We start from the raw sequence: 10,593 nt of genomic DNA, 5'->3' as shown, positions 1-10,593 counted from the left end.
GGCCGTTACCAGGGGAGGGCGCGCGGGGACGCCCGGCCAAGGACCTGACTTCTGCGCAGGCGCGGGCCCCCAGTCCCAGGGCCTGCCAGTCTTCCAGCCAGCACCTGGGGGCGTTCACTCCACAGGGGGCAGTCCCACAGCTGACACGCAGGTAGAGACGAGAGACTGCATCCACGCCCCAGACCCGCGATCTTTTTAATTTTAAAGGCAAAGCCCCTGCGGCTAGGCCCCGCCCTTCCCGAGCCCCCAGCCCCATGCCCCCTTCCCCACCAAGCCCGGTCAGCTGTTCCCCTTGATCTCGGGTTCCCCGGATTCCTCGGCGGCAGGGCTGGGGGTCTTCATGGTGTCTTCTCCGGCAGGGGTGAGGGTCTGGGGACTGCGCTCCTCCTTTGAGGTCAACCCGCCCGCTGCCTCCTGGTGACAGGAGAAGGGGGAGCAGGTCAAGGATAGCGTAGCGTGGTCCTACCTCCATGCTTCCTTCTACCTCCATGCTTCCTTCGGGCTGTACCCCCCTCCCCCCGACCCTGGACACTTGGCATACACGCTCTATCCGGGGGGCCCTAATTGTCTTCTTCCTTTGCTGCTTTGAGGTTGTCATCCCTACCTTAGGTAGGGGCCCCTCAAGACTAGAGTCCAGGAGTGCAGCCTCCGTCAACCCCGAGTCGTCATCCATGCTGATGAAGATGGCCGGGGTCTCACACTCAGGCCCCTCCTCCCGGAAATCTATGGCTTCTTCGGGCTGGGGAGGGCCTGGCCGGGTGGAGGAAGAGGACGACGACGACGACGATGATGACGACGAGGGGGCTCCCACTCCTCCCGGCTTCAGCTTCTGTTCCTCCTCCAGCTGACGCTTTAAGGCTTTCTCCTGGGCCAGCCGCAGGCCAATGAGGTCCTGAGGAGGCCGGGGGGCAGGGGCCGGGGCCAGGGCCAAGGGCTCCAAGTCATCCTGGGGGTGGTGAAGGGCACACGGAAACTCAGCGCGGGGGGAGGGGGTACCAGGTCATAGGCTGCTGTCAGAGGATGGTGGCAAGGAGCCAGCAGGGTGGGCATGGGGAGTACGAAAGGGGCAACTGTTCCCCCACCTCCCATCCCTTTCAGCAGGAGCCTCCACCAGACAGAGGTGGCTGGGGTGGGGGGAGAACAGGATGGGCTTTGCTGGCTTAGGGGTTAGGGAGCTGTGGGCCCTCACCTCTTCCAGGGGCCCTGCAGGCACTTCCTTGGCCTCTGGCTCCTGCTTGCCACTGGCCTCCAGGATGGTCATGATGGAGTTGGGGATGTGTGCTTGCTAGGGGAAGAGCAGGTTGGGGGCTCTATGGAGTGCTTGGACCCAAGACCCCTAGTGGACCCTCCCAGAGCCCCTGAGCTTCTGCGACAGTGCAGGGCTCCCCTCTGCTCACCCCCATCCAGTCTTCCAGGGCTGAACCCATGGGGCCACCCATCCCACACCCTGGGGTACCTGGTGGGGGGTGAAGGATCGGACGTGGGCCAGCAGGGGTTCCCGGAGCTCTGGGCACTTGTCAAAGACGGCACCCAGCTGCTGGGGTGGCAACTGCAGGATGACCTGGAAACTCTGGGGCTTGGTGCGTTGACAGCACTTGATGAAGCCCTCCCACACCTTGGGATACTTCCATACCTGAACGGGGCAGGGAGGGAGCGGTCCTGAGCGGGTGCTCAGGCAGTCACCCCAGAAACGGGAAGACCTTACCAAGATGGGGCCCAAATCCTTGCCAGCCAACAGAGTCCTCTGAGTTACTCACAGCCCTGACCTCTGGCCCTCCAGTTCTGGATCCTGTCCCCGCCACCCCCCACCCCTTCACATAAACACAGTCTCATCTCACTCTTGCAGCAGATTCGAGGCGCGATGTCAGCCCTGCTAAACAGATGAGGCCCAGGGAGGTGCAGGGGCTCGTCCATAGTCAGGCGGGGACCATGGGGCAGAACCAGGGTTTGAACCCAGGGCTGTCCGAACCTGCACCTCACCTCTAAGCTGGATGTTGCAGAGTGGCAACCAGTGGACTCCATCTAGTCTGAGAGCTCGTGAATGGTTGCTTTTTTTTTTTTTTTAATTTCATCATGGTATTTCTAGCTTCTCTTGAGAAATGGGCCTCTATTTCAGCTCCAGTATGTATTGTGGCTGGGTGCAGAGGTGGCAGCAAGGGGGACTATGTCTCTCCTGGGACGCCCACCCTGTGAAGCCTACCACCAGCTGTTCCTGGCCCCCAGCTGCCTTCACGCATCACGCTGCTGTCCTGGAGCCGACTCAGCGACCCCTGTTGGGTTGTACTGTCCTTGGTCTAGGGCAGGGCAAAGGGGCTGGCGGGTCTAGAGTGTGTTCTCCTCATCCTGCCTCCCTCTGCGGGGTGGGCGGCCAGTGGGCTGGAAAAGCCCCAGGGGCCTGCCTCCAATCTGTCTTCAGTGTGTCCCGCTGCAGCCCACTGCCTGAAGGGCTGGGGCAGCCAGGGGCGGGTTACCTGCTTCATGATGAGGCGGGACAGGATGTTCATGACGAAGCCCCCCAGGCGGGGGTACATGGTCAGAGACTGGATGACGGTCCTCATGAGCAGCATGGGCAGGGGGCTCTGCTCCATCAGCTGCTGCATCACCACGGCCAGCACCTCCGATGTGTACACGTTCCGTTCCGCAAAGCACAGGTTGGTGGCTGCGAGGAGGCGGAGAGTGGGCCTGTCCTCTTTGCCCAGCTCCCCCAAAAAGGCGGGAGCCCCGCCACCCTTAAGGAGAGCCTCAGCCCCATTAATCTGCCCCCATGAGTGGAGACCTAGCCCTCATTCCAGAAGCTCTGGAGGGGAGACTTCCTCACCCAGCAGGGCTCTCAGGGGATACTGTAGCCTGGGGTGTTGGTCGAGGGAAGACATGGCCAGCTGCTGGAAGCCCCAGGCTGGGCAGAGTGGGCAGACCTTGGCCCTTTTTCTTTGGGGACAACCCATGGAAAGGCTGAGGCAGGAGAGACAGGTTGCCAATGCCTGGCGGCCCTTTCTGGCTTGCCCTTCCCACCTGTCCCAGAGAGGGAAGGCAGCTTTGACTTCCATAAGACCGCCCGCAGGAGACCAGAGATGCCCTCTACCAGCAGGCCAGTCAAGGGACTGCCCACTCCCAGTCCTGATCAGAGCATAAGGATCTGTGCTGGTGCTGGAGGGACACCAGGCGTGGGGGCATGTGCGAAGCACAGTGCAGAGAGTAAGGGAGCAAAAGGAGGAAGCTTGGGCCGACGAGGTGCTCCCCAGCTCAACATCCAGTGCCAGGAAAGGCCCAGGAAGGGCTGGCATGACAGGGGCATCCATGAAGGCAAGAGGGCCAGGACAGGACTTGGGGTCTGTTCCCTGGGGAATGGGTAGTGGTACCCCAAAAATCAGTGGGATCGGCGGTGCTCCAATCCATTGTGCTAATGGGGAGACCCCAGAACTGCCTCTGAACCCCTTCTTCCCCAAACACCACTTGCCATGTGATTCTGTCAACCAGGAAGTCTTTATTGAGCCAGAAGAGAGGACCCCAATCCTTGAGAGGCTAATGGAGAACAGGGGTGGGTGCCTATAAGGAAGGAGGGGGCTCCTATAAGGAACAGGGGAAGGATGGAGGCATTACAGGAACACAGGCAGGAAGGAGATGAGAGTGGGGTAGGGCAGGTTTCTAGGCCAAAGGAGCAGAGGAAAGTGGAAGGTAAGGACAGTGCAGAAGCCAGAGTGAAACTACCAGAAACCTAGAAGTTCCTCCTCCTCCCTTCCAGTTAGTGGCTGGTTCCTGCCTCCTCTACCTAAAAGGGTCCACAGCCAAACCCTTTTCCTCTCCTCCCCCTCTGCCCCAGTCGCCCCTGGGCCTTCTACCCTGCCCTCTACTTTACCCTTCATAGCAGGCTGAGGAAAAGTCCTTTCAGAAGCTCAGCCTGACCCCACACCTCCCAGGGGTCCTCAAGATATCAAGTCCAATCTCCTACTGGGGCCTACAAGACCCTGTGTGGGTGGGGCCCAGGCATGGTGTTCTTAACGCTTATGGTCTGACCTCTCCTGACCAGGCCCCTTCCCCTCAACCACAAGATCTCGTCAGCCTCACCTCTGCAGTTCTAGAACCAGACCATGCCAGCATATCTCTTGGCCTCTGCAAATATTCTTCCTTTCTCTGGGATCAGTGTCTCCCCGGCTACCTCACCCCTACTCATCTCTCTGTGGTTTTAGCTCAGGTGTCCTCTTGAGGCTCCCCCGTGCCAGCCCTGCTCACTGTGGGCTTTCATCATCTGAGGAGGGACCGTGAGCCCTGGGGGGCAGGATCAGGGCTGTCTCCATCCCTGCTGGGTCCCCAGCACTGTCTGGCACAGGACTGAGCACAGACGCTCAGTGAGTTTTCTAGAACTGCCACACCAGACTGCGGGGGGGGGGGGCGGCAGCGCAGGTCCCGTTATAGAAAACCTCACCAGAGAAAGAGGGTGGCTTTTAAAGGAGGAGAGAATGCCTGTACTATCGGGCATGGGGGACCCAACAGTGCACAGAACAGGACTGGACTTGGATCCGGAGCTCAGAGTTGAATGGGGATCCTAGTGCAACCAGGACCACCACTAGCGCCTGAGTGGAGAAATGCACTCTGGGAACTGGCTAGCTCGGGTGCTAGGGACAAACAGCAGGTAGGGAGAGCAGCTGGAAGGTTGCTAGGAGCTCAGAGGCACGGAGGCTGTGCGTAGGCCTGGGCTTGCAGAAACAGGTGGGCTTCTAAAGGCCAGGCCTTGATGACATCTCCAGGGACCTGGCCACTGCCCACCTGAGTGACCTGTGGCAAGGCTCTTCCTTCCTCGGACTTATTCTGGGCCTGCGAACGGACTTAGTGGGGTGGTGTGGTCTGTGAATCCCCCCAAACTGTACACAAAACTGTGTGAGTCTGTCCCCCTCGGGAAGGGGCCCACACTTCCTTGACATCATTAAAGAGGCTACAGCCTGTAAAAGAGCCACTTCTGGGGGCGCCTGGCTGGCTCAGTCGGAGGAGCATTTGACTCTTGATCTTGGGGTCATGAGTTCGAGCCCCACCTTGGATGTAGAGATTACTTAAATAAATAAATGTAAAAAAATAAAATAAAATAAAATAAAAAGGCCACGTTTCACGTTACTGTTCTTTCACCAGAGGCCTTAGTTCCTCCTCAGTTGTAGCGTAAGTTTTAGACTTCCATAGGCTCTTCTCTCAATCTCAAAGATTCTGAGAGAACTTGCTAACGAAGGCCAGGAAATAAGTACTCATGGGAGGAACCAGTTTAGGCTAGACGAGAAGCTAAGTGGTGGTGGTTGGCGGGGGGGGGGGGGGGGGGGCGGGGACCCTCTCCCCGCTCTTAAAGGAGAGACAAGGACTGGAAGGACGGGGGTCTGAGTAGAGGGGGGCAACAGTAAGGGCTTCCACCTTGGGAGGAGAACATGACTCTGGGCCAGAAACCTCCCTCAGGGAGGAGTGGGGGCAGTGCCAAGGAGAGCTGACAGGGAGAAGTCCTCCTATGGGAGGTGGCAGCACTGGGACCCAGGGTGCCACAGGCGGCAGAACTGGCAGAGCTGGGTTCCAACTCGGGTCTAGCGGGCTTCAGATTCTGTGTGGCTCCACTAAACCGCTTAGCTTGTGCACGGCCTGAGCAAGTTCCTCAATCTCTCTGGAACAATCACTTCCTCGTCTAGAAGACGAAAGTCCACATACTCACCAGGTAATAGCTGGCATGTGTCGGCAGGCCGACCTGAAAGGCACTCGGGGGAGCCTGGCTCAGTGTAAGTGCTGGGGAAGTGGTGCCGGCAGCTATTAGGAAACTGCTGGTTGAGCGGAGCCGGCCAGTGTGTCCCCAATCCCTGCCCTGGAGGCACCTTCTCCTGCCTCAGCTGGAGCCCTGACTGGACTCAGCATCTACTCCTGGTCCGACAACGGCCCTGGTGGGCTCCATCTGCTCTGCTGGCCATCCCTTTGCCCCCTGTTCAGCCGAGGGCTCTGCTTCTTTCATTCCTCGAGCCAGGGCTGGGGAGGGAGGGGGCCCCCACCTTTCTTGAGGACTACTCTGGGCCAGTGCATAGCAGATGCACCAGTTCCTTGGACAGAGGGAGGGAGGAAAGAGAGGAGGGAGGGAAGGCAAAGGAACGAGGGTAGGTGTCCAGAGCGGAGATGGGGTTGCAGGTGGCACAATCTCCAGCGCGGCAGACTCCAGCGGGGACATGTGAGTGACTGAGGTTCCTCCCTGGGTCCGCAGCAGCCAGGCCACTTGGGGGGAACGGGGGGGAGCGCCTCACCTTTGATAATGGACTTCATGTCACACTTCACCGAGTCGATGTTGTGCAGTGCGATCAGCAGCTCTCCAGGGTTCAGCGGGGACAAGGCCGAGTTCCCTTCACCTGTAGGGAGGGAGCGGGAAGGGGAAGGAGACAGGGTGGCACCTAAGAGGTGTGTCTGGGTCCCTAGACTAGGGGAGTGTGAACGAGTATGAGGCACCCTCTGCATGAGGCACCCTCTGCGTTGATGGGACTGGGAGGACAGAAGGCTGGGGCAGGGGACGAAAAAGAAGGGACTGAATGCCACCCCTTCCGGGAAGCCTTCACCTTGCTCTCCTCCTTCCCTGCATGGGGTTCCTACCCTTCTAGGGCAATAGCTGATGCGCTCCAGCAGCTCCTCTCCCTCCTCCCTGGGCTGTGCACCCAGGAGGGCAGGACCTCTGCAGAGCACAGATGGGCCAGGCCATGCACTCGATGACTGTGCTTAGAGGTGATGCTGCCCACAGGCAGCTAGGGGAGATGGCACTCTGCTGGTGTGGTTTGGAGGGTCCCAGACACTCCTGTGTGGGGGTTTTAAATCAATGTTATGGGGGTGCCTGGATGGCTCAGTTGTTAAGCGTCTTTGACTCAGGTCATGATCCCAGTGTCCTGGATTGAGCCCCACATCGGGCTCACTGCTCAGCAGAGAACCTGCTTCTCCCCATCTCTCTGCCTGCTACCCTGCCTACTTGTGCGCTAACAAATAAATATTTAAAAAAATCAATCAATCAATCAATCAATCGATCATGTTAGGGGTGCAACAGCCAGCCTCCATTCCCTCGCTAACACCATGAGCCCCCGGGGTGAGAGTGAGGGGTCCATCCTAGGTCACTGGGCTGTTTTTCTAGGTTGAAAGTTCTATTTTGCTTCTTTCGACCCCATCAAAGACACCACCTACCATGCTGGGTGCCCAGCAGGCGGTTGAAGACCTCTTTCACCACAATGGGGTTGAGTTTGATGAGCTTTGGCAGGGCCTGGATCACTTCTTTCTGCAGGGGGAGTGAAGGGGAAGCGGGTCAGAGGGTACCCCCATCCCAGGTGCTCGCCCTGGGATGAGGCGAGGAGAAGCTCCGGCCTTGCCCTCGGACACTTCCCTCCTCTTGCTCCCTCTGGTCCCTTGGGGTTGAGCTTTCTCCTTTAGTGACTGGGCCTGGCTCAGTCCCAGCCTCGTCACTCCCCATCTGAGCCTTCCTTGTGCCACATGCCCCCTGACGGCCCCTGCAGGGAGAGGGTGTCATCGTCATCCCCTTTTTTCCACAGAAGACTGAGACTCACCAGGGCCCCACAGCCTGTTAGCAATAAGACCTGGGTGAAGGGAACACAGTTAGGCCTTTGGACCGGCGTGTGTGTGTGTGTGCGCGTGCACGCGCACATGCATCACTATGATCCTCATTTGACAGAGAAGACCAAGGAGCAGAGAAGGGGGTGGCTTGCCTGAGGTCTCAGAGGAGAAAGCAGAGCTGAGACTGCTCCAAAGCTCCTCCCAGGGCTTGCAAGTATCTGACGTGAGTACCTGGGTGCCTACCTCCTCCCCACCCCTGCCCTGCCCGCCTTCGTCGGGGGTTATCCCGACATCCAGCTCCATACCTTCTCCAATCCGTTGAGCACAGGGATGAGGAAGCGGACATCTGGCAATCGCTTGTGGTAGAGATCCCGAACCCGCTTCACCAGCTCTGGGGAGGGCGGGACTGCAGGCAGAAGAGTAAGCAGGGGGCACAAGTGGGGTGAGGGGGAGCCCCAAGAGGAAGGAGAAATGGCAGTGGCTGTGGGCAAGGGGAGGGGAGGGCCAACTCCACTTCAGAGCAGGAATCGCTGGCCCCTGGTTTCTCAAATGCATTTAGCAATACAGCCAACAGCTCTGAGGGCCAGGTCTTGGGAAGGGCCCATGAGGAAGGTCTGGGATGTGGAGGAAAAGGCTGAGAAGTGGGGGGTCCTGGGGGTACCTTTGTCCGTGAGGCTGTGCAGACATCGTGTAACCAGTGTCTCTGCCCCCTTGGGACAGTTTTCTACCAGCAGGAGCAGCTCTGGTGAGTTCATGCCCATTCCTCGGATCTAGAGGGAGAGAAGGGATGGCAGGCTGGAGAAGGGGCTGGGCAACATGGACAGGGCGAGGGGGCCCAAGAGGAGAACTCAGGGAGGCCCAGGCACCAGAGGCAATGTGGCTGGGGGGGATGATGGGACTCTGGGGCACAAACTGGACAAAGAGATCTTAAAAGTTGTTAGCTAATGTTCCGTGATCATCCTCCTCCAATACCCCGACCTCCCCGCAGACACTGGGTTTGACATCTCATGGGAACACAGGCTGTGTGCCAGTTACACCTCAGTGACCCTGGGGGACAAGAGAACTGGTGACAGAGTTTAGGGAACTGGGAGAAATGTGGGGAAGGTGGGAAGGGGCAGGACAGCAGTAAGGGGCCTTCCCTTACCCCCGCTTACAGGGTACAGACTTGCTGTAGCTCCCAAGTCTTCACCAGTGCTGGCTACCTACTGAGCAGCCGGGCCCTTCCCGTCACCTCTGACCAAACGACCTCTGATACCCAGCCTGCCCTCCAATTCCTCAGTAAAGACTTTTCAGGCTTCTAAAGATGTAAGCGGTAACCAGCGCCCCGCATGGCGGCCTGCTCAGATCAGGACTCGGCCCTAGTCTTCTCAGTGGGCAACAATGCAGGGAGCACCAGGCTGGGTATGAGGGCTCAGGCCTTCCTCTGCCATAAACGTTTATAATGGTCCGTGGAGCTGGCAGTCTTTGCCCTCCGGGAGCTCACTGTCTGGTGGGCTCACTCTGAAATCTAGGGGAGGACACTGCTGAATCTGGGGGGCGGGTATTTGGGTTTGAGCCTAATAGGCTCCTTTATGCTGGAGATTTTCTGTAATAAAGCAGGGGCAGAGAGATATAAAAAAGTGGTTTCTGAATAAATAAAATCTTTAAAAAAAAAAAAAAAGTGGTTTCTGATCTAGCTGCAGATTGGAAGGACAGATAGTCTGAATTTCAGGGGCCTGCTGCTTCTCATGTGGGTAACCTTGTGGCTCCAGAGAGAGGAGCAGGCGAGACTTGTGTAATGACAACTAAAGATGCCCAGCGGCCAGCCAAGGGAAGGCCAGCTCCTAGCCGGTGACAGTGACACAGACATTTTCATGCATGAGCTCCTGGAGTCCCTGCAGCAAGCTGGGGGGACGGAATCATCCTCCCTGTTTTTACTGAAGGGGGGTCAGAGAGGCAGGATGTGGACCTGGGTCTGCCCTGCTCCAGCCTCATAACTGCAGGGCGACCCTGCTGTCCTTTCACTGGCAGATGGGGCAGGTGGACCACCCACAAGCTACAGAGCGGCAGGACCCAGGGCGCCCACCATCGGTGCTGAGCCCTCGCCAAGGTGGAGATACCAGGGGAAGGGCTGGACTTGGGACCTCAACCCTGCCCATGGGTGGGCAGAGCCTGGTGGGCTCAGGGGCCTCACCGGCTGCTCGATGACCCTCAGCACAGTCCGCTTGATGTCGGCGATGGCCTCCGTGTACACGGCCGCCAGTTCGTGGATGAGCTTGTGGTTCTGAGGCAGGAGAGCCAGGTAGAGGTACAGACACTGCTTTACGGTCTCCTCGGTCCAGGGCGCCGCCACCTCTGATAGGGCAGGGGGCGGGGATCAGGGACCACTCTCCTCCCTGCGTCTCCCACCCTCATTGTCTGTCCCTTCTTCTGGGGCCAGGCACAGAAGGGAACTGTCCTAGGGCAGGAAGCCAAGCATCAGGGCATTGGCGAGGGACCAGGACTACTCCCCTTTTGGAAGCCTCTGCACTGAAGTCCCACCTCGTCTTTGCCCTCAATCCACAGGGCAGCCAGAGGGATCTTTCCAAAGGAAAGTTCTAAGCTTGCCCTCTCTGGTTCTGCATTCCCACGACTACCCTGTGCCCGGGATAAATCCCCAGCGCCCACCTTGGCTCTACTTGCCAGATGCTATATGTTCCCTGCTCCCCGGGGCTCCATGCTCCAGCCACAGCCTCCTCCTGACAATCCACCCCCCAGAGCCCGCACAGGTCCCCTTGCACACATCACTCTAATGCCTGAACGCTGCTGCCCAACTCCCTTCTCTGTATCTCCTCATCCTCTGGTTCTCACACAAGCAGTGTCTCTCCTGGGAGGTCTTCCGGGCAGCTAGGCTGTGCCAGGGCTCCTGAAGATCCCGTGCTTTCTGTCATAGCCTGCATCTTCCAAGTTTTTGTAAGCTCCATGCCCAACATGGGGCTTAAACTCATGATCCCCAGATCAAGAACTGCATGTTCCACTGAGCCAACCAGAGGCCCCAGAACCTTCCAGTTTAATGGTCTG

The 10,593-nt window shown here is 58.5% G+C and overlaps 1 protein-coding gene across 1 annotated transcript in view; it reads right to left on the bottom strand.

Annotated features, from left to right (window-relative positions):
* Window positions 1-170: 170 nt before the first annotated feature.
* The window catches only part of SYMPK (symplekin scaffold protein), a 37,602-nt gene continuing 27,179 nt past the window's right edge, over window positions 171-10,593 (bottom strand). The window contains exons 18-27 of the mRNA XM_044257080.1: window positions 9,728-9,888; window positions 8,216-8,324; window positions 7,860-7,960; window positions 7,171-7,261; window positions 6,255-6,356; window positions 2,472-2,659; window positions 1,457-1,633; window positions 1,190-1,285; window positions 605-946; window positions 171-414 (exon numbers count right to left, since the gene is read on the bottom strand). Coding sequence (XP_044113015.1) covers window positions 280-414; window positions 605-946; window positions 1,190-1,285; window positions 1,457-1,633; window positions 2,472-2,659; window positions 6,255-6,356; window positions 7,171-7,261; window positions 7,860-7,960; window positions 8,216-8,324; window positions 9,728-9,888 — 1,502 coding nt within the window. The 3' untranslated portion in view covers window positions 171-279. The remainder of the gene's footprint in view (window positions 415-604; window positions 947-1,189; window positions 1,286-1,456; window positions 1,634-2,471; window positions 2,660-6,254; window positions 6,357-7,170; window positions 7,262-7,859; window positions 7,961-8,215; window positions 8,325-9,727; window positions 9,889-10,593) is intronic.

Source organism: Neovison vison, chromosome 7 (assembly GCF_020171115.1).
Source record: "Neovison vison isolate M4711 chromosome 7, ASM_NN_V1, whole genome shotgun sequence".
In the NCBI taxonomy this organism is placed as follows: Eukaryota; Metazoa; Chordata; class Mammalia; order Carnivora; family Mustelidae; genus Neogale; species Neogale vison.
This window is presented reverse-complemented; position numbering and strand designations above follow the sequence as displayed.